General features: G+C 39.9%; 1 protein-coding gene across 1 annotated transcript in view; it reads left to right on the top strand.

The window, feature by feature from the left end:
- homer2 (homer scaffold protein 2) overlaps window positions 1-23,658 on the top strand; it is a 30,722-nt gene extending 7,064 nt beyond the window's left edge. The window contains exons 2-8 of the mRNA XM_023408743.2: window positions 6,670-6,826; window positions 14,767-14,898; window positions 15,209-15,301; window positions 16,091-16,230; window positions 18,634-18,790; window positions 19,350-19,460; window positions 22,443-23,658. Of these exons, the coding sequence (XP_023264511.1) occupies window positions 6,670-6,826; window positions 14,767-14,898; window positions 15,209-15,301; window positions 16,091-16,230; window positions 18,634-18,790; window positions 19,350-19,460; window positions 22,443-22,577 (925 nt within the window). The 3' untranslated portion in view covers window positions 22,578-23,658. The remainder of the gene's footprint in view (window positions 1-6,669; window positions 6,827-14,766; window positions 14,899-15,208; window positions 15,302-16,090; window positions 16,231-18,633; window positions 18,791-19,349; window positions 19,461-22,442) is intronic.
- The last annotated feature ends 45 nt before the right edge of the window (window positions 23,659-23,703 follow it).

Below are 23,703 nucleotides of genomic sequence, written 5' to 3' on the forward strand. Positions count from 1 at the left end.
TCATCAGTGTGGATGGGCCTGAGGTGGGTGTGTAGGTGTATGTAGGCACAGACAGTACACACTCAAACTCAAACCTGCTCACCCCACACAGAAACACACACACACACACACACACACACACCTGTAAATTATTTAAAGCAGCAGATGGGGACGGAGAGCACCCAACAGTCAGCGGGACAAGGAATTCAGCGGTCATAAAGTCCCAAATGTTGTTGTCTTTTTTTTTTTTTTAATCCAGTAAAATCAATCAACCTAATGTTTTTTTTTATCTCAGTAAAGCAGATCACTGGATTGCACCAACAGTTGTGTGAGTGCATCCATGTGTTCAGCAGTGGCCTTTCACTTCTCTTCCCCTGCCAGTGTGAGCTGGCTCCAGACACTGCCACTGCAAAGGTCAGCGTGTGTGTGTTTGTGTGTATGTAAAGCGACAACAGTGATCTGTATAATGGGGTTTGTTGTTCCCAAAGCAGATGAAGACTGAGATTAGGCTTAAAGGGGACAGTGAATTTATTAGGCTTTCATTTCTGTGAGAACCATAATCCCAGTGGAAGTAAAAGCTTTATTAGCTCGTGAATTTTTGCTGCCTGCCTGCCACACTGTCTAGTTGACATTATTTTCACTGGGACCTCATAGTAGAGCATTAAAGTAATAGTGAACTGGATGTCCTCTTGATAGTGCCTTTTGCCAATTGCTGTAAACCATTACAGCACCAATGATAACATCTGTACCCTGTTAATGAAACCTTTAGTTTTGCCATACAGGAGGAGATGTGCATGTTTCTGCTAGCTTTAACAGCCATTTAATTTTAGTGACTTTTGAAGAATATGCTCTCAGATGATTTGGATTTTGGCTTATTTTCCTAAGCACTTTCCTGTGCTCTAAAAATGCAATATTTGTAATGGTTTTTGTAGTGCATGAATGATTTTTTGCTGTGCCAAGCAAAGCGTGTCTGTGCCACTGTGCCCAGCTCAGCACCCTTGTGGCAACTTCACACATTTTGTTGAAACCTTTCATGTCATGAAAGTAAACGACAAGCTAAGAAGAGAAAGCAAATAGAGGAAGAAATAATACTAGAAAGTATCAGGATTTCACAAGGTTTGCAACAGAAAATTGATGTGAGAAGTTTGTTAAAAGCTCTCTCCTGGAAGCATGTTTGTAACCAAGCGGGAAAACTATGTGAAGTACAAAGAAAGGATCTATGAACATGTGTTTCACTAGTATCTATCCTAAAGCATATAAGGGACTTTACAGAGAATAGGACCTAAAATCTAACTAATCATCAGAGGACAGAATGATGCATACAAACGGCATGCAAATCAAGGGATGTTCATATCAGCATTTTCAATGGCAAAATTTTAGGCTAAAATCCGTTCACTTCAATAGAATCTCTGAGATTGGTCAATACTCACTGTTTTGGTGCGCTGTGACACAGAAATTTGCATTGCTAAATAGTTGCAGACAGACACTGCTGGATTTTAAGGGAGTATGGAGGGGGAGTCCAAAACCTGGAGGGTCATAGTCCAAAAAAGACTTGTGGGTGCAACACAGTCACTGTCAGCAGCCGAGATCACATGTAGTTATTATACTCCCAAACGAACCAATGAATTTCACTGTGCTAAAGTCTGGCATATGCTTGCACTGAAACCTCCTCCCCTCATACCTTACAAGCTTGTTTTTATCATTTTGTTTAATATGATTTTTAAAAAATCTTTTTCCATTCTTGAACATTATCCCTATTAGTAACATGTGGGTCACCCTCTCTGTGACGACAGGATTTTTACCCTGCCTGCGAGTGTGGCTGTTTGGGACAGCTGTAAACACTTTAGCCTTCAGGCGTGGTTGGATGACACATCATTTACATCATAGTCTGTTGTGACCATACTCTGGCCTTCTGACCCTTGGGAAATAGTTTCAGAGAAAAAAAGAGACAATGGCGACTGGACATGCGAAAGGTGCCAGGAAAATCCAATTAAATGCACAAATACATAAACAACAAGATAAGAAGACAAAGAGTAACCTAAACAAAAAAAGGCAGAGGCAATACACCAGCATTTCCAAGTAGTTTATGAAGCAAATTGTACCAATTAGTGAGAGACAAGTAAACTTCACCCTCTCTGAAAGATGCATTCACTTCACATCTGCCCCCCCACCCAGTGAGTGAGTGATGAAGTTATGCCATTGGTCAGCCAAGTGTTGGACTTTTCCCATTGGGCCTTTGCTTTCCAAACGATTTGGCAAAAACATTTTCTGTTATCAAAGGGCGTTTACAGTGGATCCACACTCCCTTTTTAGTGACTTTTTTCAGAAAAGCACTTACTGATAATCCAGTGACTTTTTGGACAAACCTCAGCTACTTTCCGCAGCAGAGAGTCGCCAGTACTATCCCGCCAGTGAGAGTCACACCTCTCTGCGTCGACTCTGTGCGCTGAGTGGCAGAGAGGATTAGCAAACAGTTTGTTACCCAGATGGAGGCTGTGCGCTGTGAGAGACAAAATAAGAAAGATATTCTGTCACTTTTCATTTTCTCTTAAGTAATCATCTTACTAGTAAATATAGCTTAAATCACAGCTGTTGTCTTTAACTCATGTGTTTGGTGATTTTTGTCAGATGTCGTCGTGGTTTTAAAAATCTGGATTTTTAGCAGCAGCTTGGAAATGACTTGGAAGTGACCGCTGGTTAACATGAAGTCTTAATGGGCTGTGTTTCAGTCACTATTTCATATTTGTTGTCTGACAACAGAAACAGGAAAATGTGAATGAGAACAGCTTTATTGGGAAATTTGGCTGTATTAAAATACTGCATGTGAGCACAGAGTAGGAGAGAAGCAAACAGATAAAGGGCTGAAACCAGGAGCTGTGGGGTTGCTTTACTGGAGGCACAGAATCTATTAAAGGAATGATGAAATCAAAAGATTACCAAGGCGTTTTAGAGCAAAATGTGTTACCCGCTCTCAGAAAACTGGGTTTGAGACAAAGGTCTTTGGTATTTCAGCAGGACAACAACCGTAAACACACATCCAGCAGCACAAAAAAAGTTTGAAAAGTAAATGATGGTTTAAACTTGTCAGCAATGAGTCAATGGCTCAAATCTTATTGAAAACTTTTGGAAAGAACGGAAATCTGCCCTTGCAAAAAGGACTTCAAACTTAAAAGAGCTTGAACACTGCAATGGAGGAGTGGCAAAAACTATCTCCAGACAAGTACAAGAAGCTATAAAATGGCTGGAAGCAATATTTAGTGGCTGTCCCTATGGCCAAAGGTTCTGCAACTAAATATTAGTGAAAGGTGCTAATAATGGTGCATTTTATTGTATTGTATTATTTCAATATTATGCACCACGTTTTTTTTTTTTCTTTCAAAGTAACCTTGAACATTTTATTGAAATTTTCTGGTTATACAAAATTGGTTATTTTAAATTTATTCTGAAGATATTCAGAATTATGTAAACCTTCAGAGGTTTCAATAATTTTTACCAGGACTGTATTTTTCATCTGCATCCATCATTAAGTTCTTGAGGTGTCCTCTGATCCCTCTCATCCAGCCACTTCACTTAATTGTTACTCGCTCTTAAAACTTTAGAGAAGAGTATCGCAACCACCTGCACTCACCTTTTGAAATGAAAACTTCCAGTGGATAATTTAAACCTGCTGGGTGTAGTCCCTGTAAAGCACTAAGTGTGACTGCTTTCTCACTTCCAGCAGTGGTCTTCTTTCAGCGTCAAGTGCCTGTACAGTTTATATGGAACTGAGAATGAGAGTGTACCCCATGCAGGTGTGGTTATTTTTACCTCAAGCTGTTCTTGAACAATGTCCTAGAAATATTCTTGAGTGTGGCAACATGGCTCTTGATGTTGAATCTTCTCTGGTCCATGTTGAAGTGATTGCATCACATCGTTTCTGTAGATTTGTCAGCTGCAAATTCATACTGTGAATCTCCCAAACGTGTCGTAGATATGGTGACTGGGGAGGCCGCTGAAGTACATTGAACTTAAGGGTTCATGTTCATGACACCAGTTTGAGACGAGTTTTGCTTTATCATCTGTCTAGTTTTGGTGAACCTGTCTCCACTGCAGCCTCAGATTTCTGTTCTTTGCTGACAGGAGTGAAACCTGACGTGGATGTGAACATTAACTGAGGCCCCTGATCTGTGTCTGCATGATTTCATTCATTGCGTTGCTGCCACATGATTGGCTGACTGGATAGTTGCACGAATAAGCAGGTGTACAGGTGTTCCTACTGAGGTGCTTGGTGAGTGTATTTCACAACAGCTTTTCGACATCTGAGTCAGGCTATGGTATTTGTGTATATGACGGTGTGTGCGAGTGACAAAGAGTGAGGATAATCACAGTGAGAAAGAGCAATGTGTTTGTAGGGATGTCATAAAGAGGAGGAACATTTCCACTGTGTTTTTTTCAGTCTGCAGTCATTCAAGTTTAACTGGCAGTCTGATCCTGCTCCTTCATCCTCATGTTGATGCTCTCTGAATCACACAGGCAGCTAGCTGCTTATTGCTGGGATCCAGATTACTGCGCCCTTTCATAGAATGATGACATGATTTTGAACTTTTCCCCATCATGGTCATTGTTGAGTTGGGTTTTGACAGCTAATTCTATTTTGGATTTGGCTCCAATTTGGGAAAAATACCCAGAAATGCAGCTTTCTAACATATTTGTATAAGGTTTTCAAAATGATTTGGATTCAGCAAGAAGATCTGACACTGGGCAGGACAAAAGCTCAACTTGAGTCATGTGAATAATGTCTAAAATTGGTCACTGAGATGACTCAGAGAGAGGCTCAGAGTTTTCATCTACTTAGCATTACCATAATGATTGGAAGTCATGTTAACCTAATGTTTCCCAATACAGTTGTAATTTGCTCTATAAAGATGACTGAGGCTCCTTATTCATTTTATTACAGGTTTAATTTCAGAATTTCAATTGAAAAGATTATTTTATCATTGGAGTTAAAAGCTTTTAGATGCCTCGCTGTGCTAATATCATTCATTACAACTGTTGTGATGGAAGGATTTCACCACCAAGTTGTAATGCTCCTCCTATGAAGTCGCCACGGTCACTCACCCCTGAGTGACAAACACAAAACAATCAGTATTAGCCAAAGCAAAAACATCTAAAACGCTGATCAGTTAAGAGATGGTGTGCAGTCAGCTGGAAAAACATGTCAAAAAAATTTAAGGTTTGTACAGAAAAGCTGCAGAAAAGAGAAGCAACGTTAAGTAATTCTTTCTTATCTGCCTCTGTGATATGGATGAAATTAAGAACATGATGTCACTATAAAAACCTATATAAATTCAGATCACAATGAAGGCAAATTTGTACAAAATCACACATAAAAGATATGTAAAAAGTTCAGTTCTATGCACTGTTAGGAAATACATAAAACCTTTCAACAAAACAAAAACTCTTATGTTTAACTACTAAAGTAAAGAGTTAATGGACAAATGGGCAAAAAATGTGTCTGATATTACTTACTGACATCAAATAGGTTAGTGCTTTGTGGAAAGAGTAGGCGCAGTAAGCTGTAGCTTCAGCCTACACCTTTTCACTCAGAAAAAACATTTCTGCTGAGTTGCATTGTTCTCTGCTGTATTATTTTCTTCTGTGTGTTTTATATTGTTGTTTCTTTTCTTTTTATCCCTAAATTGTGTCATTGTTTACAAATAATGCAAAATACGCATGCATGATACGATGCATGATACGATGCATGATACGATGCATGATACGATGCATGATACGATACATGATACGATGCATGATAATGCTGAATTATGGCCAACCTCTACTTTCTGAGCAGCTGCACGTTACTAATCAACCGCATGGTTTAATGGAAATAATCAAAAAAATAATTGGAAATAATCAAAAAAAAAAACAAAAAAACAGAGCAACCAATCTTACTTTGGATTAGGACTAACATTGAGGCTCTGTTCAGAGTTATGTTACGTCCAGCTATACATGCATCTGACTGCCCAGCACACCACTGCTGATTCTGACAGGCTGTGCTTCTGCAAGATATTTGTTTACTTCTCTGAAAAGAGGGAGAGAGGAAGATGCCAATTCTCTATTTTTCTTTACTGAAAACTGGATATTTTGAAGTTAGTGTTTTTTTAACAAGACGGCAGTGAGTCTTCTGTTGTTTGTCTGTGTTATCACGAGTAGATAAGTCTCGAATGTGCTTGGTGCTCAAGGGAAATCTTTCATTAGACAATAGATGTGTACACACACATACAAGTGCACAGTCTCACACAAACACCTAGATATGTGTTACTGTCACCTATGAGATGGGAGGGGGTGTTGATGTGCTAATGGCTTTGGGTTGCCATGAGGATTTAGGGTTTGTGTTACATTATCAGCCGCCCGTCCACACTGAGACTCTCAGGACTGGGGATCTCTGGAGAACACATCACACTGTCTCTGCAGTCATAGTGTGATGGAGGAATGCGAGGTGTGGTTATTAAATAATGAGACTAGACTTCTGTAAGTCGAACCAGCATTAGTCTCATTATTTAACAGCCACACCTCGTATAAAGAACTCAATACACACTGAAAGTGGCTCGTCCATCAGAGGACCATCTCGATCTGTAGTTACATATTGTGTGTCTTATCTGCAATTATCCTCATCTAATATTGTCCTCTCCTCCATCCTCTGCTCTCCAGGGAGCAGCCAATCTACACCACCAGGGCCCATGTCTTCCAAATCGACCCAACCACCAAGAAGAACTGGGTTCCTGCCAGCAAGCAGGCTGTCACTGTCTCCTATTTTTACGACAGCACACGTAACAGCTACCGCATCATCAGCGTGGATGGATCCAAGGTATGTGTGTGTGTGTGCTTGTGCTCACTCTGTGCCTGTGAATGTGGCAATATCAGAAAGAGATGATTGGAAATATTTAACTGCTCTCAGGAGACACAGTTGAGGCAGAGGAAAACCTCTCAAAGCTAGAATTGAACAAAAGGATTTAATATTTATAAAATAAACTTTATTGCACTCACACCCTCCCAAATTATTGTCACAGAAGCATACCCTGATATATTTTGAGCAACAACTTGAACAAGTGTATGTATTAACAATTAAACACACAATGCATAATGTTAGATTTATTAAATCACAATTTGCCCACAACTACACATATTCATGTCCATGCTAACATAGCATCTGCTGCCAACTCTCTAAGAAAATGAACAAGAGCAGCCAGGTTATAGTCAAACTAAATCATATTTAATTTACTGTCATCAGCAAACAGCCGACAGTAACCACAGTTCAAGAACTATAGAGCTTTTAAACAGTGCTCCCACTTGATCAGCTTTTCTTCTTCCAGTCAAACTCCTCTGCACTGAGTTTTAATCTGATCTCATGTTTTTTTTCCTCTGAATAATTTTTACCCATGTGTTGGAGACTAAGGAATTTCTTGGTTATAGAACATTTGACCATTCTCAAGTAAAAACAACAACCTGATTTTCCAAAATGATTTCCATTTGTCATCACAAGAGCATGAATTGATAATAGACACCATATGAATGCGCCTATATCCCACATTCACACCTTCTCTCTCCAAAAACTGAAAGAGTAGATTACATGTTTCCATGGCGATCAGAGCCTCTTATCTGTGTAAAACCTGTCGTAGCGTTATGACAGTGGTATCCCTCTGCTGTTAGGCAATCACCTGTCGCACAATCTTAAATCACTCAGATTACCTGCAGAGCCACTTCAGACAGGGAGCAGGGTGACAGTTGTTTGGATCTGTATATGTCCCTGTGGTCGGTCCTTTCACCATGCATTTCTCTGTTCGGGTAAAGGGCTGTTCAGAACCAACCCAACAGCTGAAGGATGGGTCTCACAGCAGCTCAGCATAGATATACGTCAATGTAGAAAGCATCTTCTGCTGTTGCTAAAGAGTAGCTTCTCTTAAGTGACAAGTAAATGGTGTTTTAGTTAGTAAGGGACGAGGGAATGCATTATGTCAATGGGTGTCCTCACAACTAAAGAGAGACCAACAAGTGTGTGTCTGTACGGGTATTTCTGTTGACCGTCTGGCTCAAATATTAAGAGGGTCTACAATTTTAAGTATAATCCATCTTTAAAGAGAATTAAAATGCATTAGTCTGTTCCGGCAAAGCATTGTTGAGTCAAGCTCTGTTAGGTTCAAAACAGCTCTCTTCCCACAGCTACAAACCAGAGAAGCAAGACTCTAATCTGTTATGTCATCAAGCAGCACTTACTGAGCTATAGCACTGACAACAACTGCCAATTGATCACTGAAGATAAACTGGCATGCTTTATCTTTAACATCTTCCCTCGAAAAATTAAGTTTTCTCTGAAAGAAATGAGATTTGAAATTGAATTTATTTCAAATGATCTATATTTTTGTAAGTCCTCCATTTGAAATAGTATGTATACCTCTAAGGTTCAGTTGCCAGAGTTTTGAGCATGTGGATCGGCTCCGGTTGGCTATTCTGGACCTAATGCAGACAATAAATTCAACTCAAGGCCAGGATTCCTCGCTCTGCTCCCACTCCTGTCATCCTCCCTGTCCTCCTGTCTCTTCGCTCTCCTGTAACCTTGAGTACCAGAGCAGTAGCCTATGTGTCATAAAATGTGTGCAGGCGACAGCTATATGTGAGGTATGAGGAATAAAAAACTCTGAAGTTTAATCTGTTTTTAAATAGATATGACCGCTGATTTCAATCGCATCCCTTTTTTTTTCCAGCTAATTTAAGTCAAAGTGATGTTGGTATGAGCAAAGTAACCGAAAGCGAGGAAATGTTGAGTCATATCAAATAAATGTTAAATATAGTTTCTAGTTTGTACACTAGCTGCGAGGGAGACAGGTCTGTCTAGAAGAATAGTCTGTGCTGCTGTACATACCAACTACGACAGACCGTCAGCTTATATTCGTCCATTCGTGATGGCCGGGCAACTCACTGATGGCGATACGGCAAGTAGGGGAGCATATCAGCACTTTTGACTCTCACTCATTGTGAATCATGCGTCTCGTACAACAATGGTGCAAGAGCTACAACACCGTGAAGAGTTTTCTTGCTGTGATAACTTTTCCAGCTCACACATAAAAAACCGTCAGCTCCTCTTGTGTTTCAAATATTTTCAAAGGTTTTGTGCCTCATATTCTTCTCTCTTACATCCTACTCCCTCTTTAACTATCTGTTTTGTTCTTTATTACTTACTACTTCTCATAGCCAGTGTCCAAGATTAATATTTTGGCTCGTGTACTGTGTGGTGGTGAGCTTAAAGATGATGTTTGTGCCAAGACTAAGACTTCAAATTCCTCCAAGTGAGCTTGTTTTATGTGTTTTTGGCTGGTAGGTTTGCCAGATGTTAAGTTTTTAACTAGTCTATTAATTTATAAGCCAATATTACAACCTAAAGCCAAGTTTCCTTTGTTATCATCACCTTGTTCCCCTGTAAAATTGTGGCTGCAGCCCAAGTACACCATGTAGTTTCTCTACTTGTGTCTCATACAGTTTTATTTCCACCAAGAAAAATAATTATTCCTACGGTGGATGGATCTGGGGATGTACACGCTTTGCCCTTCAGTTTTCACTATTTGCCCACCCCCAACACTTTTAAGTTGGAGTTTGGATGCTTTATTGTATACCCAGCTGTCATGATGAGAGAATGCACTGGGTTGATACAAGTCCCAAAACAATTATTTATTAGGATTATGGTGCACTCACACCAAAGCTGCTATGAGCTACTGTGAAGCACCAACATCAGGAAATCCAGTTTTGTAAACAGCTTTGCAAGTCACCGACTATTTTGTCAGAAAAAACAAACTGGGACGGCAAATGATAAAAAAAAACAAACAAACAAATGTCATCTGAAGCATCATCTGCATTTATTAACTTCTTCCAGCGAAAAAGCTGCTGTTCATTAGCAGACTAGAAGCTGAATTTCCTCTACGCTGTACTGCACTGTCAAACACACTGTCTATTCAGTATCAAGCTTGAAATTATAGTCCTGCGAAGATATGTGTAAAAATCTCTGCAGATCTACGCAGAAAAAGGGGTGACCGCAGAGGACGTGCACACCCTCTAAATCCCCATAACATGTTGTGGAGCCCTGCATGTTAAAGAAGCTGATTGGTTGATCCAACCTCCTGTCAGGACAAACCATGTTTATGTTCACATTGTCCACGCATGTTCACAGGAGCGTGTTTTTAGCCCTTAGTTCCACATTCACCAAAAGAGATGTTATGTATGTCATGCAAGGTCAGAGCCTAATATTAATGCATATTTTCTAACTTTTATATTAGGCTGCCTCTATTATGATTATAGGAGGCATGAGGGCCAGCTCAGTATTTGTATGTAAATTTATATGGAAATGCAGAAAACTGTCTTCGCTGTAATATTTTGATGTGGTGGTTCACCCCTGACTCCAACTAACTTAACCAGTCTTCTGCATCATTGCCACCAGGGAACAGTATGTTTTTGAAGTCCTTAATATATCGTGAGCAGAACTGCATCAGGTCATCTAAGCGGCTGGCAGACGTATAGAAATAATATTTAACAAGTCTATATCCACATCACACCTCTGCCTGATGAGCAATCGCAATTTTACATTTTGTTGCTTGGTCTGATGAGAGGGCGCGACGACCATCGTCTCGTCTTTCTTTGGCTGCGTCTCAGTTAGAACACCGCCGCCAGTTCCTCCTGTCCATGATCGTGACAAGCCCCGCTGCACAGTTGTCATCATTATTTCGATCATATATCCCTCAAAAACAAAGACTAGGCTTTTTGCTGTACATTCAGCTGGAACTCACTGAAGTCTGCACGTTGATCACAGCAAAACAGTGAGGTACTCTATAGACCCATTTACCTTGACAGAAATGCTTTTTGAAATGGAGTTACAAGTTGGCCAAGGGTTTTTATTCTCTAAGAAAAACCCCAAGATATTTAAAATTGAATCATCTTAAAAAGCTACCACTCAGTGCAGCTCTGACAAAATCTTCTGGCATTTGGTGTTTGACAAGTGATCACGGCTCTTTCCCTCCCATATTCTCATGTTCTACATCTCTCATTGTACATACTGACTCTGCAGATTCTGCGCACTCTGCAGACACATAATCAGCCAAGGAAAATTTCTCCTGTAACCTCCTGGCTGTCTCTGAGTTTGGAAGTGACCCTCGTGCCATTGGCCAGCCGAGCTTCACTCTGCACCTCCTGCGCCACTTGATCCACAGCCCCGGCTCACCACCCGCACAGCTGCTCGCGTCACTCCGCTCTCCCTCCCCCTGTCACACCCTCCCACTCTCTCTGAGTCGGACACTCGTACATGCCAGCACACACTCGCAGGGTCCACAAAGATCGGGGCAACCTGATAGTCTAGTATGTTAATTTACCGCATTATCAGTTGGATTCCACATTATTTGTCTGATCCTTTTTTTAAAAAAAAAAGTTTTATCTGTTGATAGTCGTGTTTCTATTCAAGCTTCTGTATGTGTTCAACCATAATACAGGATCAATAATGCTGGGCGATGTAGTTGAATTCAGTCACACAATATTTTTCTTTTTTAATAATATATAGCAACATTAATCAAGACATGGAAAAATTTTCAAATTTATATGAAGCAATGTACTTTCTTGCATAATTGGTTGATCAACAAAATGTAAATCACTATTTATTAAATGCCACGGTGATGTTTTTCACATGGCTTGTTTTACAGTTTCACTTTACAAACCATAACTATTTAAAAGGCTGGAGTCAACGCATGTTTTCTATTTTTGCTTGAAAAATTTACTGAAAACTTCATTCATCAAAATAGTCGCAGATTTCTGTTGATGAAGACATTCATTGAGCTCTGTGTGTGTAAAACAAAAACTTCAACAACAATTGTGTTAGCTTCTCGTTGTGATTAACTTGTAATTATGTCATTAATAAGACAGAATTATCATCCAGCCCAAGCTGTGAGTAATAGTGATTTAATATGAATGAGCCTCAGGTCCGTAGTGTGAGGTTTCAGCAGTGTAAAACTGATAATTGCTGCTCATTTTCCTTTCAAGCCAGTTGTCAACATGAAGAAGTAAAAATCCAAACACAAGTTCTGAACATAGAGAAGACTCTGACGGGTTTCTAGCAAACAAAGCAGATGAAATTGAAAAGAAAGACCCTGATTGGCTGATTGACAACACGGCTGATGGCATCACTTTTTCAAAAATGTGTTTTGATTGATGAAGTATATATTTCTTAATGACTGAATATATTCGAGTGTTTAGATGGTTGATTATGTATGTTTGCCATCTGTTTACCTAATTCTTTACTTTTGTTTATTCTTTTATTTCTTTTGCTTTATTCTGCTGCGACAGCCCAGTTTCTCCACAATGATCATTAAAGTTTCATCTTATCTTAACACTTGTCTTTGAGCCATCGTGATGAACGCTGTTAAATATTCACTCAGCTGCTCCAGATGAGACGTGTGAGTGTTGTTCAGGCTTCACCCAGGTTCCTCTCCAGGGGAAATTAGGTCACCTTTGTTTTGATGAAGCCTTTTGAAAGAATGATTTTAAAATTAGATTACCAGCACCTTGGTAAACTGCCACCCTCCCTATAAACCCTTGATGATGTGGGAATGCAGCCTGAATTGGAGACTGCAGCTGTAATCTGTACACTACATGACACTGATAATGTGCTTTTAGTTTGTGTATAGGCAATGATTCCTCTCTTTAGGAGCCATTAGCATTGTTCTGAATGTGACACAGATGCTACACGTGTATGGATTTCAAATGCTAATCTGCGCATTCTGTTAGCTCATCCTCTTCTTTTTGGGTCTGTGTCCAGTAATGATGCAGTGTAAAGTGTTTTCACACCTCAGCCAATGAAAAGATGGAAAGGGAGACAGTGGGGGCGTTGAAAAGGACATGAGTCTGTCAGCAATTTGAATTCTCGATTCCTGTGTTCACAGCCATGTTGCTATGAAACAAGTGCTTCACTGTGATTAAACTGTCTTCTTTTGTTTCTTAATTGTTGGTAATTTGCGTGTGCTGTTTCTAATTTTTCACGTCTTGGTAGTGAGACTGGGTTTGTGTACATGCGCAGTCATAAATTAAAGCAGCTTGTGTTGACATGCACATCTAGCTGTTCATATAGGATTAGAAGTGTGTGTATATTTACAGTGAGGCAGTAAACACCAAAATCACTGCAGTCTGGTCAGACTGAAATAGTGTTTTAGGCATCTATTGGTTTCTACTGACACTGTCTCATGCTCTAGTTACAATTTTAGACTGCGGCAAATGTTTTTTGGCAGCTGATTTACTGCATAGCTGCAACAGGTGAATGTGCGCTGTAGCAAATATGGAGATTGTAATTTGACTACTTAGAGGTTAGTGGGTCAGCGGTCACCACTGCATGGTCTGTGTCAGTGTTTTATTTATTTATTCATTTTCTTCCGAACAAATCTTTCTTTTGCAATTGTGGAACAAAATGACTGGTACAAATGGCTCAAATGTTTTTGCGCACACATACAGTATATACTCGTGTTCTTTAAATCCCTCCCCCCAACCACCCGCTCCCCTGTGGCCTCCCATGAACAGCTTGACAATAATAACTTGAGTGAGGTGTCCTGTTTGGTGTTTCTCTGTTCATGACCCACGAAGCTTAAACTTTATTTGTGCTGCTACGTGACGCCACATCCCTAAAGTGGATGATTTGGCATTGAAAGTATTTTGGCAGCTTTAAAACAGCCATTAACAATTTTACATTGTCCTTTATTTGACTCTGAGTCATAACAAAGTCTGTTTTTGTGCTGTCACATCAGACAAAACGCTGGACACTCACCTCCAAAAGTCTTGAAGAGAGTGACACTCACATGTCTTGTGTTTACACCATCCCAGTGAATTATGTGAGAACGCGTTGCATAAGGTCATACTTATTACTTACTTTATTTTTTATTTTCTCCCGTCTCAACTACTGTAATGCACTTTATGCAATTTACTATCATAAATAAAGTTTATTTTTATTATTATTATTTGTAGTAGTAGTAGTTGTATGTAACATAGTACAATTTTGAGTGTGAAATCTGGTGACATGGGTGTAGTAAATGGTTATAAACTGATGGTTTGGGTTCTTAGATTATGTGTCAGTGTCAGTAGCTTCTATGATTAACAGGCCATTGAGAGACAATTTGACTGTCACAGCAAAAAATTTAATTGTTTGCCATCCAGCATCCTGCTTAATGAATTTTATTTTATTTGAATTGAATCATTTCTTTGCTTTTGAAGTAGAAAATATCTGCCCCCTTGTATTTAGAGGATGAGCAAGTATTTTTTTTTGCATTTTGATGTATGACATTATCGAAGATTTAAATGCTTTGTATTGTAGATTGGCTCTCCAACACGCATATGAATCTGAGTGTTTAGAGGAAGAGTTGAACAGTTGAAGAAACTATAAATCTGCCAATTATAATCACACTTGTCAGTGGTGGCATAGTCTTTAGACACGGGCAGTGTATTACAGCTTTACTCTGGTATGAATGCAGCTACAATAGGGGATTGTCTTTTACTCAATCAATAGGACTATTCATCATATGAATGCAGCTGCTGGAGCTCCTTCTCTAATATGACTTGGCTCGATGAAACACTCGATTTTCAAAACACAGCAGCAGACATGAGCCTGAGGGAAGCGTGCTGTGTCAGATGAACTTAAAACCATGCTGGTCTATCTATGTCTATACACCTATATTGATTACCAGTATGATCTCCAATAAGGCTAGAAATGAATGATGCGTTGTTTTATCCTAACAGGTGATAATCAACAGCACCATCACACCCAACATGACGTTCACCAAAACATCGCAGAAGTTTGGCCAGTGGGCAGACAGCAGGGCCAACACTGTGTTTGGACTGGGCTTCTCTTCGGAGCAGCAACTGACAAAGGTGAGAGGCAACATTTCTGCAGCATCACATAAAGTCACACAGCTTAGAGACGGCCAATTTGTGTATTTGTACTAAAAACCCAAATGTGACAGTGCACAGTTGGTTATTAACTGAACACCAGGTGGGGAATTGAAGCAATCAGAAAAGGATTTAAGGGTATACCTGATTCTTAAGTCCTTACTATTGCTATGGAGCCAATTATTTCTCTGATCTCAAAAAACTTTTCAAGATGAGCCACACTGTGTATGACACATCAGCTTGTATTGCCACTAATCATCACAGCTCTTTAACATCTCCCTGATATTTTCAGTTTGCTGAGAAGTTCCAGGAGGTAAAAGAAGCAGCCAAGCTAGCAAGGGACAAATCTCAAGAGAAGGTGGAAACACTGAGTAACCACTCCCAGGTAAATTACATCTCTCTGCTGTCTGAAATTCTGATTCAGTACAACACCTCTGCTGTCCAGCTGTTTCCTCTACAGTCGCCATGATCCTCTACAGAGAGGAAAAATAGCAGCACTGCAGAGACACTGAGAAATAAAAATGCTTCAGTTTAGCTTCACACACACTAAAGGATTCAAACACCAGATTCCTGCAATAATAAGGTATTCAAATAGTTAAGTTTAGATATTTACATGAACACAGATCTATGAATCTTGTGTTGAATATTACATGCTAACACAACAGAAATCATTTGTGTCATAGTCTGAATCATCATGAATGAGAGGTGAAAGGTCATCCTTACCAGTACAGTAATTTAAGATGATAAGGAAGCCAGTGAAACAAATAAAACGATAAACATTTCCACACAAACAGTCTCAATGTAGTAATTCAGTCAGTTAGTAAACGGCATTGATTGGAGGTTGATCCACAGTCACGGCTCAGTAAGCGTCCACCAGGTCTGCTCTCTGCCCGCACTGACTCCAGATGGCAGGAATCAGACTCTGCTCTGAGACACACAAAGCTGCTGGGCCATATGACATGATAAATACTGGCAACAGTTCTTCCTCACCCCTCTGCTGTCATCGCTGACGTGCTGAGGTTGTTGACAGTGTTTCACCGAAAGAAGCCCGCGGCCCCTCTTTCATGGTCAGAACCCAGAACCCAGAACCCATCAGACCTTTCGAAAAGCTCCAGATGAGCTTCAATCACAACCTGCCCATAACCATAACAAGTCTCGCACTGTCCCATGCCAGGAGTCTGGACGTGAGACGCCCTCCACCAACCAGGCATCCAGCATTAACGGGACCGATGATGAGAAAATCTCTCACGTCGGTCCGGAGGCTGCTCTGCTGAAGACCGAGAACGAACGCCTCAAGAGTGCAGTAGAACAGAGGTAAGGTTACGTTTCATTGCAGCAGAGGAACCTCTTTCATGTGACGTGTTCTTCCCTTCATGATTAAATCTTTTATCTTGAATCAATAACATAACTACATGTGAACTATCAGCCTTCGTCCTCGTGTCCACTCCTCATCACAAGTCAGATTAATACAATATCTAATTTAAAAAAGTGTCCTTTTCTGTAAACAAAGGAGTATCTTTTTTTCATAAATCTTTTTCTTCACCAAGAAGAATTTTTTATTTTTTTTTCTTCTGCAATTGTCGCATCATGACCAAATAAACTAAAATACACACATAAATTAGTTTGCAGCTGGTGATTCTGTGTAACAAAAAAAAAAAAGAAGCCTTTTCTGTAGAGCAGCAACAGAAAATACACAGGTTTTTGGGAATCTGGTTATTTGAATGTAAACTAACCAGTGTGGAGACCGTCCAAAGAGTCATGTACCGACACCGCACTGGGATTATGAGCACTAACTTTAAGACACTTACTCAATCACAAAGCTTGTTCAGAATGAAATAAAATGCATAGAAAACATTTTTCATCCTGGGGCCATCACAGGTATCTATCCCAACACATAGCTTTTACTAGAGCATATGAACAAATAGACATAACCATGCATATCATTAATTTTACTGAGTCATCCAAATGGTGCAGTATCAAGTGTGCTAATCCTTAACATGTTTTATAATCTCACATCAGTCAAGCAAACTCTCGCTGTTTTATTCTTGTGTTCTGCTCATCTCGGCACCAAACTGTGCTCAAATGGGGCTCCCTCTTCATTTTCCTGCTGCTGGGATAATATCAAGTCCTCCCAGCGCTCAGAAATCACCTGATCAAATCTAAAGAGTGATGCTGCTCTACTCTGCCATTTGGTTATCAGGCCTTTATAATCCAGATGCTGAGTGTATAAATCAGTAATTGCACGAAACACCAGATGTAGTTCCAGATGGGATTAAAATGACCCCAGGGCTTCAGAGTCAACTAAAACTGCAGTGAGTAAATTTTGCCAGAATTGACGTATTTGATCCAGATGGGATAAAAGGTCCTGAAGTGAAAAAGGCCAATTAGCAGACCTTCCCTGCCAATACTCAAGACAAAATAAGAATGAAAGAACATCTGCATGAGCGGTGGAGATTACACGTTATTTTACACTTCTTGTAGTTCTCAGTAATTTCTCCATGAAAGGAAGTAATATATAATAGTACTTTCTTAAGAAGGATTCCTTGACAGGAAGTTGTGATTCTTATTGAAGAACTGAATAGAAAATTGCGAATGTATTGTAGACGGTCTATTTTCATAGTTTCCACTAACGAATGACTGAAGAATGAATATTTACTTGGTCAGACACCGTTTTGTGTGTATGCAAATACAGTCCCATTCAAAACTAATGGAACGGCAAGAGCACTTCCTTTGTTTTGTTGTACACTGAGGACATTTGGGTTTAAGATCAAAAGCTGAATATGATTTAATTATCTCTTCACACCCGGCTGCTCTGGAAGACATAAATACGTTGTTGTAAAGCTTTTCCTCTAAGCTCAACATCAGCTGTGGAATACAATCTGTGCTGCATAAATGTCATTCTTAAGTGCTCCTTCCTGCTTTGCAAGTTATTATAGTTGCTATTTTTACCTCAAGAGTATATTCACTTGGTTTCATATTGACCAGTTCAATTAAAGAAATTCCACTGGTCAACTAATTACACTCAAATGACTTTCTCTGCTTTGTACTTAGAATTAGAAAGTTCTTTCCACGAAACATTTAAGGAAATGATGAGAAAATTACAAACCCTAAACCAAAACATTGTTATTAACTGCGTACTGTTTCATAGCAGTATCATTACATACATTTCATGTATCATCAAACTTGTCCAGGTTATGGTTGTGAAACATAGTTTAGTCCACCATTGTTCCCCGTCTTTGTCCGTCCTTCTTCATGCCTTCATTTTCTTTTGCGTTAGTGTGTCACAGTTGTGAAGGACTGCAGAAAGCTGCTGTGCATGTCTGTCCACGTTGGAGAGTAGCGCACTTCAGCTCAGCCATGCATAAGGAGGGGGACAGAGATGCATACTAAATATACATCAAAGTCTCTCCAGCCTTATTGATAAGACGGAACCAAACTCTCTAATATGAACAGATAAAAAAACTGTATGTACATATCAGCACAACAGCTCATCAGACCTTTGAGACTTTTCCCACTTATTTCTTTTTTATGGTCTAAATATGTCCCGACAGTGTGATGTACATCACATCTAATTGAATGAATGAGTGGAAGGAACTGGTAGCATTATGTGTCATGTCAGTGGGCACAAGCCTGAGGCATTTCAACACTAACCTGTCTAGATTTTCCATCCATTAATGACTCTCCTTCTGGATCTTACTGTTTCTCTCTGTCTGACAGCAACACCAACGCCAAGAAGTGGGAAACAGAGCTGCAGACTTTAAGAGAAAATAATGCCAGGCTGGTGGACGCACTGCAGGAGTCTTCAGCAAATGTAGAGAGCTGGAAGAAACAACTCAGTGCCTGCAAGGAGGAGAGTGACACGCTCAGGGAAAAGGTAATACAGTCATGCACTCCTACAGGGAAGTTAAATGATGTACACAAACCCATCGATCCTGCAAGCAGAAAAGGTGTCAGGTTAGAAACACTGTTGCCTCCTGCATAAAAGGAAACAAACTGCACCAAAAAACTGTCACAAAATGAATGGATTCTTTGTGCTAGTTATCTTAATCTGTATAGTGGGATTAGAGAACCCCTTTTACAAAATTGTGATCAATCTCAAGTTTGTCCACTTTGAGCGAGAAGACTACTGTACATTTGATAAGCTTCTGTGTTTCCTGCACCAGAGTCTCAGCTCCAAGCCCACCATAAATAGAATCATTTTAGTTTCATAATCAATGTGGGCTGTTACTGCAGCTGGGCTGGTGTTGCAATGATATTCTTTATTTTGTAACCTGCTGCAAGTTGTTTTTTTGTTTTTTCTAATTGCTGGTGTCAGTTTTGAAAATGACATCACCTATATAATCCAGTAAATCCAGTACTTCACAAATACACAATGATAAACAAAATGGTAATATAATATAAGAACCTCCCTTTCTTTTTCGTCATGTGTTCAGATTGCAGAACTAGAAGCTCAGTGTAATGAAGCCAATGAGGAGAAGCAGAAAAACGCCCAACTGACTTTACGAGTGCAGGAGCTGGAGGCTGAGCTACAGGAAAAAGAGCAGGTGAGACTTCAGCATCACATTTGTCCTGAAACAACAGGGGCAGTCTGGAGAGAGTTGTCTGTGAGAGTTTGTGAAACAATGCCTTTTTTAAATAATGGAAGTGTTACCTTGATCTACTTCTTCAGATCTACTTTCTTCTCCTCATCCCCACATTTCTGTGTTTCCCTTCACTCCACAGCAACTCTCTGCCTCTTGTTCTTACTCAGGTACCACTCCTCCCCCTCAGGAAGTGATTATAGCTCAGTAGGAAATGATAGGTTTTGTTATGGGATCTTTGGATTTGTATGGATTGTTCTTGTTATTTTCACCTACCCAGCTGGACCCAGACCTTCATGATTTTTTATGCCTCTGTGCCGGCAAGAGCCGTGGCTGGAGGCGTTGTGTTTTTGGATTGTCCGTACTTGCGTCCATTCCTTTCTTGTGATCATGATTAGATTTTGGTGGTCAAAGGTCAAAGGTCAAAGGTCACTGTGACCTGACAAAACAAGTTTTTTTGCTATAACTCGTGAATTCATGCGCTAATCATGACACAGTTTAACATAAATATCTAATGGGATAAAATGATGAAGTGATGACATTTTTTATTCAACCGGTCAAAGGTCAACTTAACTGTGACATCATAATGTTCTGCAAATACACGCCATTATTCACTGCTGTAACTCATGAACTGAAGGGGAGATTGTGAACATATTTCCTGCAACTTGACTGGTTGGTGAAGGCATACAAGCACAAGGCGGTAACTCTTGTTATATTTCTGACTGTGCTGCTTATTATATTTATTTCTGCAGTAATTAACTTGATATTTTTCCTGCTTTGGTGCAGTTGAGCTCCACTGTGAAAATAATCAGACTATAATGTAAATCCATCCACTGACTTTGTCTTTTGTCAGAGTAGCAGGGAATTTTGGCACAAATACCATTAGTGACATCGCCTTATGTTCACTACATCACTCATCCCTAATCCAAACTAGCTGAGTGTCAGCGCGGCGGAGCCTAATGGTGCTGTTATTTCTAATGAGGATGAGCCATGCGTAGCCACACAGTCCTTTGACCTTTGCTAGTTGCTGGTTAAATGCTGTTTCTGTCTGCAGACAAATGATCAGGACCGATGTTGCTGCCTTTTTATATAGTGTGTCTCTCTATCAATACCATGAAAGACACAGAGACACAATCAGCCATGTGTGAAACCGAAGAAAAGATGAACAAAACATATTCAGTTACCATAGGAGAGTTCTTATATCAAAAGTAAAAGAGCATTTCATCATGTATATCTGGCCAAGTCCTTTTTAGATATTTTCTATAGCTTGATCCCCAAAAAGTGACACGTAGCCAAACTGCTTTCTCTCAACAGTTTTAGAGCTGTTTACACACCTGAACACTGCAACAAATCAAGCTTTACACACTCTCTAAATGTGTATGATGGTGATGATGATCATTTATATTTTTCTGTTATCAATTAGCCAGTCAATACACCAAGGTGACGATGATCTAATGACTATTTTCAGCATCAGTAAATCTGACAAATATTTTCAACGACTTGAACGATTAGTGTATTGAAAAGCAATAATAGTTGCAGATTAATTTTCTGATCGATCGAATAATCGTTGAAGCTCTAGTCTTTTTATTGTTTGTTTAGTCTGATGAACACGACAAAACCCAAAGATGTTCAGTTTACAATCCCACTGAAACAGATGAACAGTACATCCAGACATTTCAGGAGCAAAAACAAGCAAACCTTTGATATTTTGCTTGATAAATGACAGAAGGGATTAATCAATCCCCAGTTATCTTATTGATAGATTTTCTTTTGGTTGTCCATAAAATTAATCCACTAAACTAAATTTTGACATTTATGGCTGTGCGGCATAAAGACCCTTTCAGATTCCCTGAGGTAAACGGTGTGTCTGGGATATTCTAGTTTACCATCTGAGTATTAATAGAACATGTAAATCTTTCTGTCGAGAGCGGTATATCTTACTCAACAACAGGAAGGAAGTAGTTCAAAGAGCTGGAGCTGATTTTGAAAGCCTATAAGCAACAAATCACGTACTTTGGGGGGCTGCAGCGTTTCCACAGTCCTGAGTATCATCCATAACGCTTCGAGCACTGACCGAGGGGCCTGCAGAAGGAAGTCTCATTGTTTGCAGAGCACTGATACAGCAGACGGTCCACAGAGGCTCATCTGCCGAGTGACTCACCCGCTGCTAGAAATGCACACGCTTAACTCCTCCAATTAAAAACGTGCCTATGAATTATTAAGCACTGACCCTGCGCTGGCCAGCTGTGAACCAATAGAACAAAGCTGTTACAGGTAACCAGAAAGACACGGCCAATTATTACTTGTTGTGGAAGTGCTTGAAGCAATAACATGATAAGAACCTATATATGGTGTGTTTGTCTTAAAGCAGCGGAGAGATGAGATTTTCAGAGCGATAAGATGTTTAATTGAGGAGAAAACAAACATGTAAGTGTAAGGCAGAAAAACTCAAGTCAAGGCTGTTTCATCACTATTCATTCTAGTCTGCGTTTTTCTCTCTTTACCTTCATTTCCATTTGTCCTTACCTGTTTTGTGTTGTTGCTTCTATGGTCATAGTTTGTTTATTTATTTTTATGAACATTAATTAACAGTAATCTTGCAAATGTAAATATAAATGTCCCAAGGTCACTGCAATGCTGGGTATTCAACTTCAATACGTTTTTGGTAACGCCTGAAAATGTCAGAGCATCGCAAACTGTCAGTAACTGAAAGCTGGAATCAAGCACATGATTCATACTCGTATTTACGTATTGATGTTTTAGATAATCACTTTGTCAGTTTTGTCTTTTATTCAGGTAAAGTTCTTGTCAATCTTCTCATGTAATTCTCTGCAAATTTCTCACAATGTTGAACTATTTCTTTAACATTTGTTAAGTTTGGCTTCTTAAGAAAACAATGGGAAAAGAACAATGAATCGTTGTTGCTGGTTTCTGAACTTTTCCCAGGAGCTGGAGAACCTGAGGAAACAGGCAGAGATAATCCCTCAGCTCATGGCAGAGTGCGAGAGCATCACCGCAAAACTGCAGGTACGTTCAAAGCACCCAGGAATCCCACAAACCCCACATTTCTCTCTGGTGTGATTTACAGCAGAGGATAAAAGCGCAGCACAGAGCCGCGTAGACGGCGAGCTTACAGCACACGTGAGGACACGATGGCTGTCACGGCGAGGTAACACACAGGCTCTGAGGCGCAAGCAGCACTTTCAGATGGAGGTATTCATCATTTTGCCTGAGGGCTGGTGACACAACATTCCCATCACGTGTCTCACTAACGCACATTGTGGTTACTGCCTCTATTAATAAAGGTCCATCCCCTGTACAGTGCGGAGTGGATTATTGCCTCTTTGAAAAGGTTTTTGTATCCTCATCTGTGACACAGAGATACTACATCTCTGTCACAGCTTATTAGTTTCCTAGCAATACAGATGTGTACAAAAAGAGCTGTAGTTGTTTGAGAGCGCTGCTGATTTAATATGCCAATATTTCTGTAGGTGTACATATGTTTAATGTGTGTGAGGTTGGGTGTGAAAATCTACCCTTTAACATCATGGATTCCCGACCATCACCTCCCTTTTTCGTTGTAACAAAGAGCACTAATACTTCAAGGCTTATTCCTCATTGAGTAATATCAGACTTTCTGTAAAACCAGAAGTGCCAGGCTCGGTGAATGACTGTACGCCCCGTTAGTGCCAAGTCAGACATGAGGTGCATTGATAGTGATGCTCATCTCACCCTGTACTGACTGACTCAGAGCAGGATTTTATCATTCAAGCTGTCGTGCATGTGCTGCCTTTCAAGCCGGGCAGGGAGGAGAATAAAACCAACAGTGGCATGCCTGAAGTTCTTGTGCTTCACAAAGCTCGACTGCCTGGTTTGTTTCTGCAACAGCCAGCTGGATGAATGACAGTGACAACAGAACCGGCTGAAGCACGAGTTTATATAACCGGCTATCCAAATTGAGGAGAAGCATAGACAATGGGATTTCTCAAATACCTTTGTCTATGCATGAGGCCTAAAGGCAAAAGGCACCTATTTAGGGAGAAGTTGGGAGATTTTAAAAAACAGTTGAAATTACTTTCCTGCTGCCAAATCAGTGTTTTTCCTGTGACATCAATATGATTTTATGTGGCTTTAAAAAAAAAAAAAAAAAAAGTCTACCTACTTCATCTCTGTGTTTGTGGTCATTGCTCCCCTCTATTTAAAGACA

The sequence above is a fragment of the Seriola lalandi genome, unplaced genomic scaffold (assembly GCF_002814215.2).
Source record: "Seriola lalandi dorsalis isolate HSWRI2012SDOR001 ecotype SW California unplaced genomic scaffold, Sedor1 jcf7180002054372, whole genome shotgun sequence".
Classification (NCBI taxonomy): Eukaryota; Metazoa; Chordata; class Actinopteri; order Carangiformes; family Carangidae; genus Seriola; species Seriola lalandi.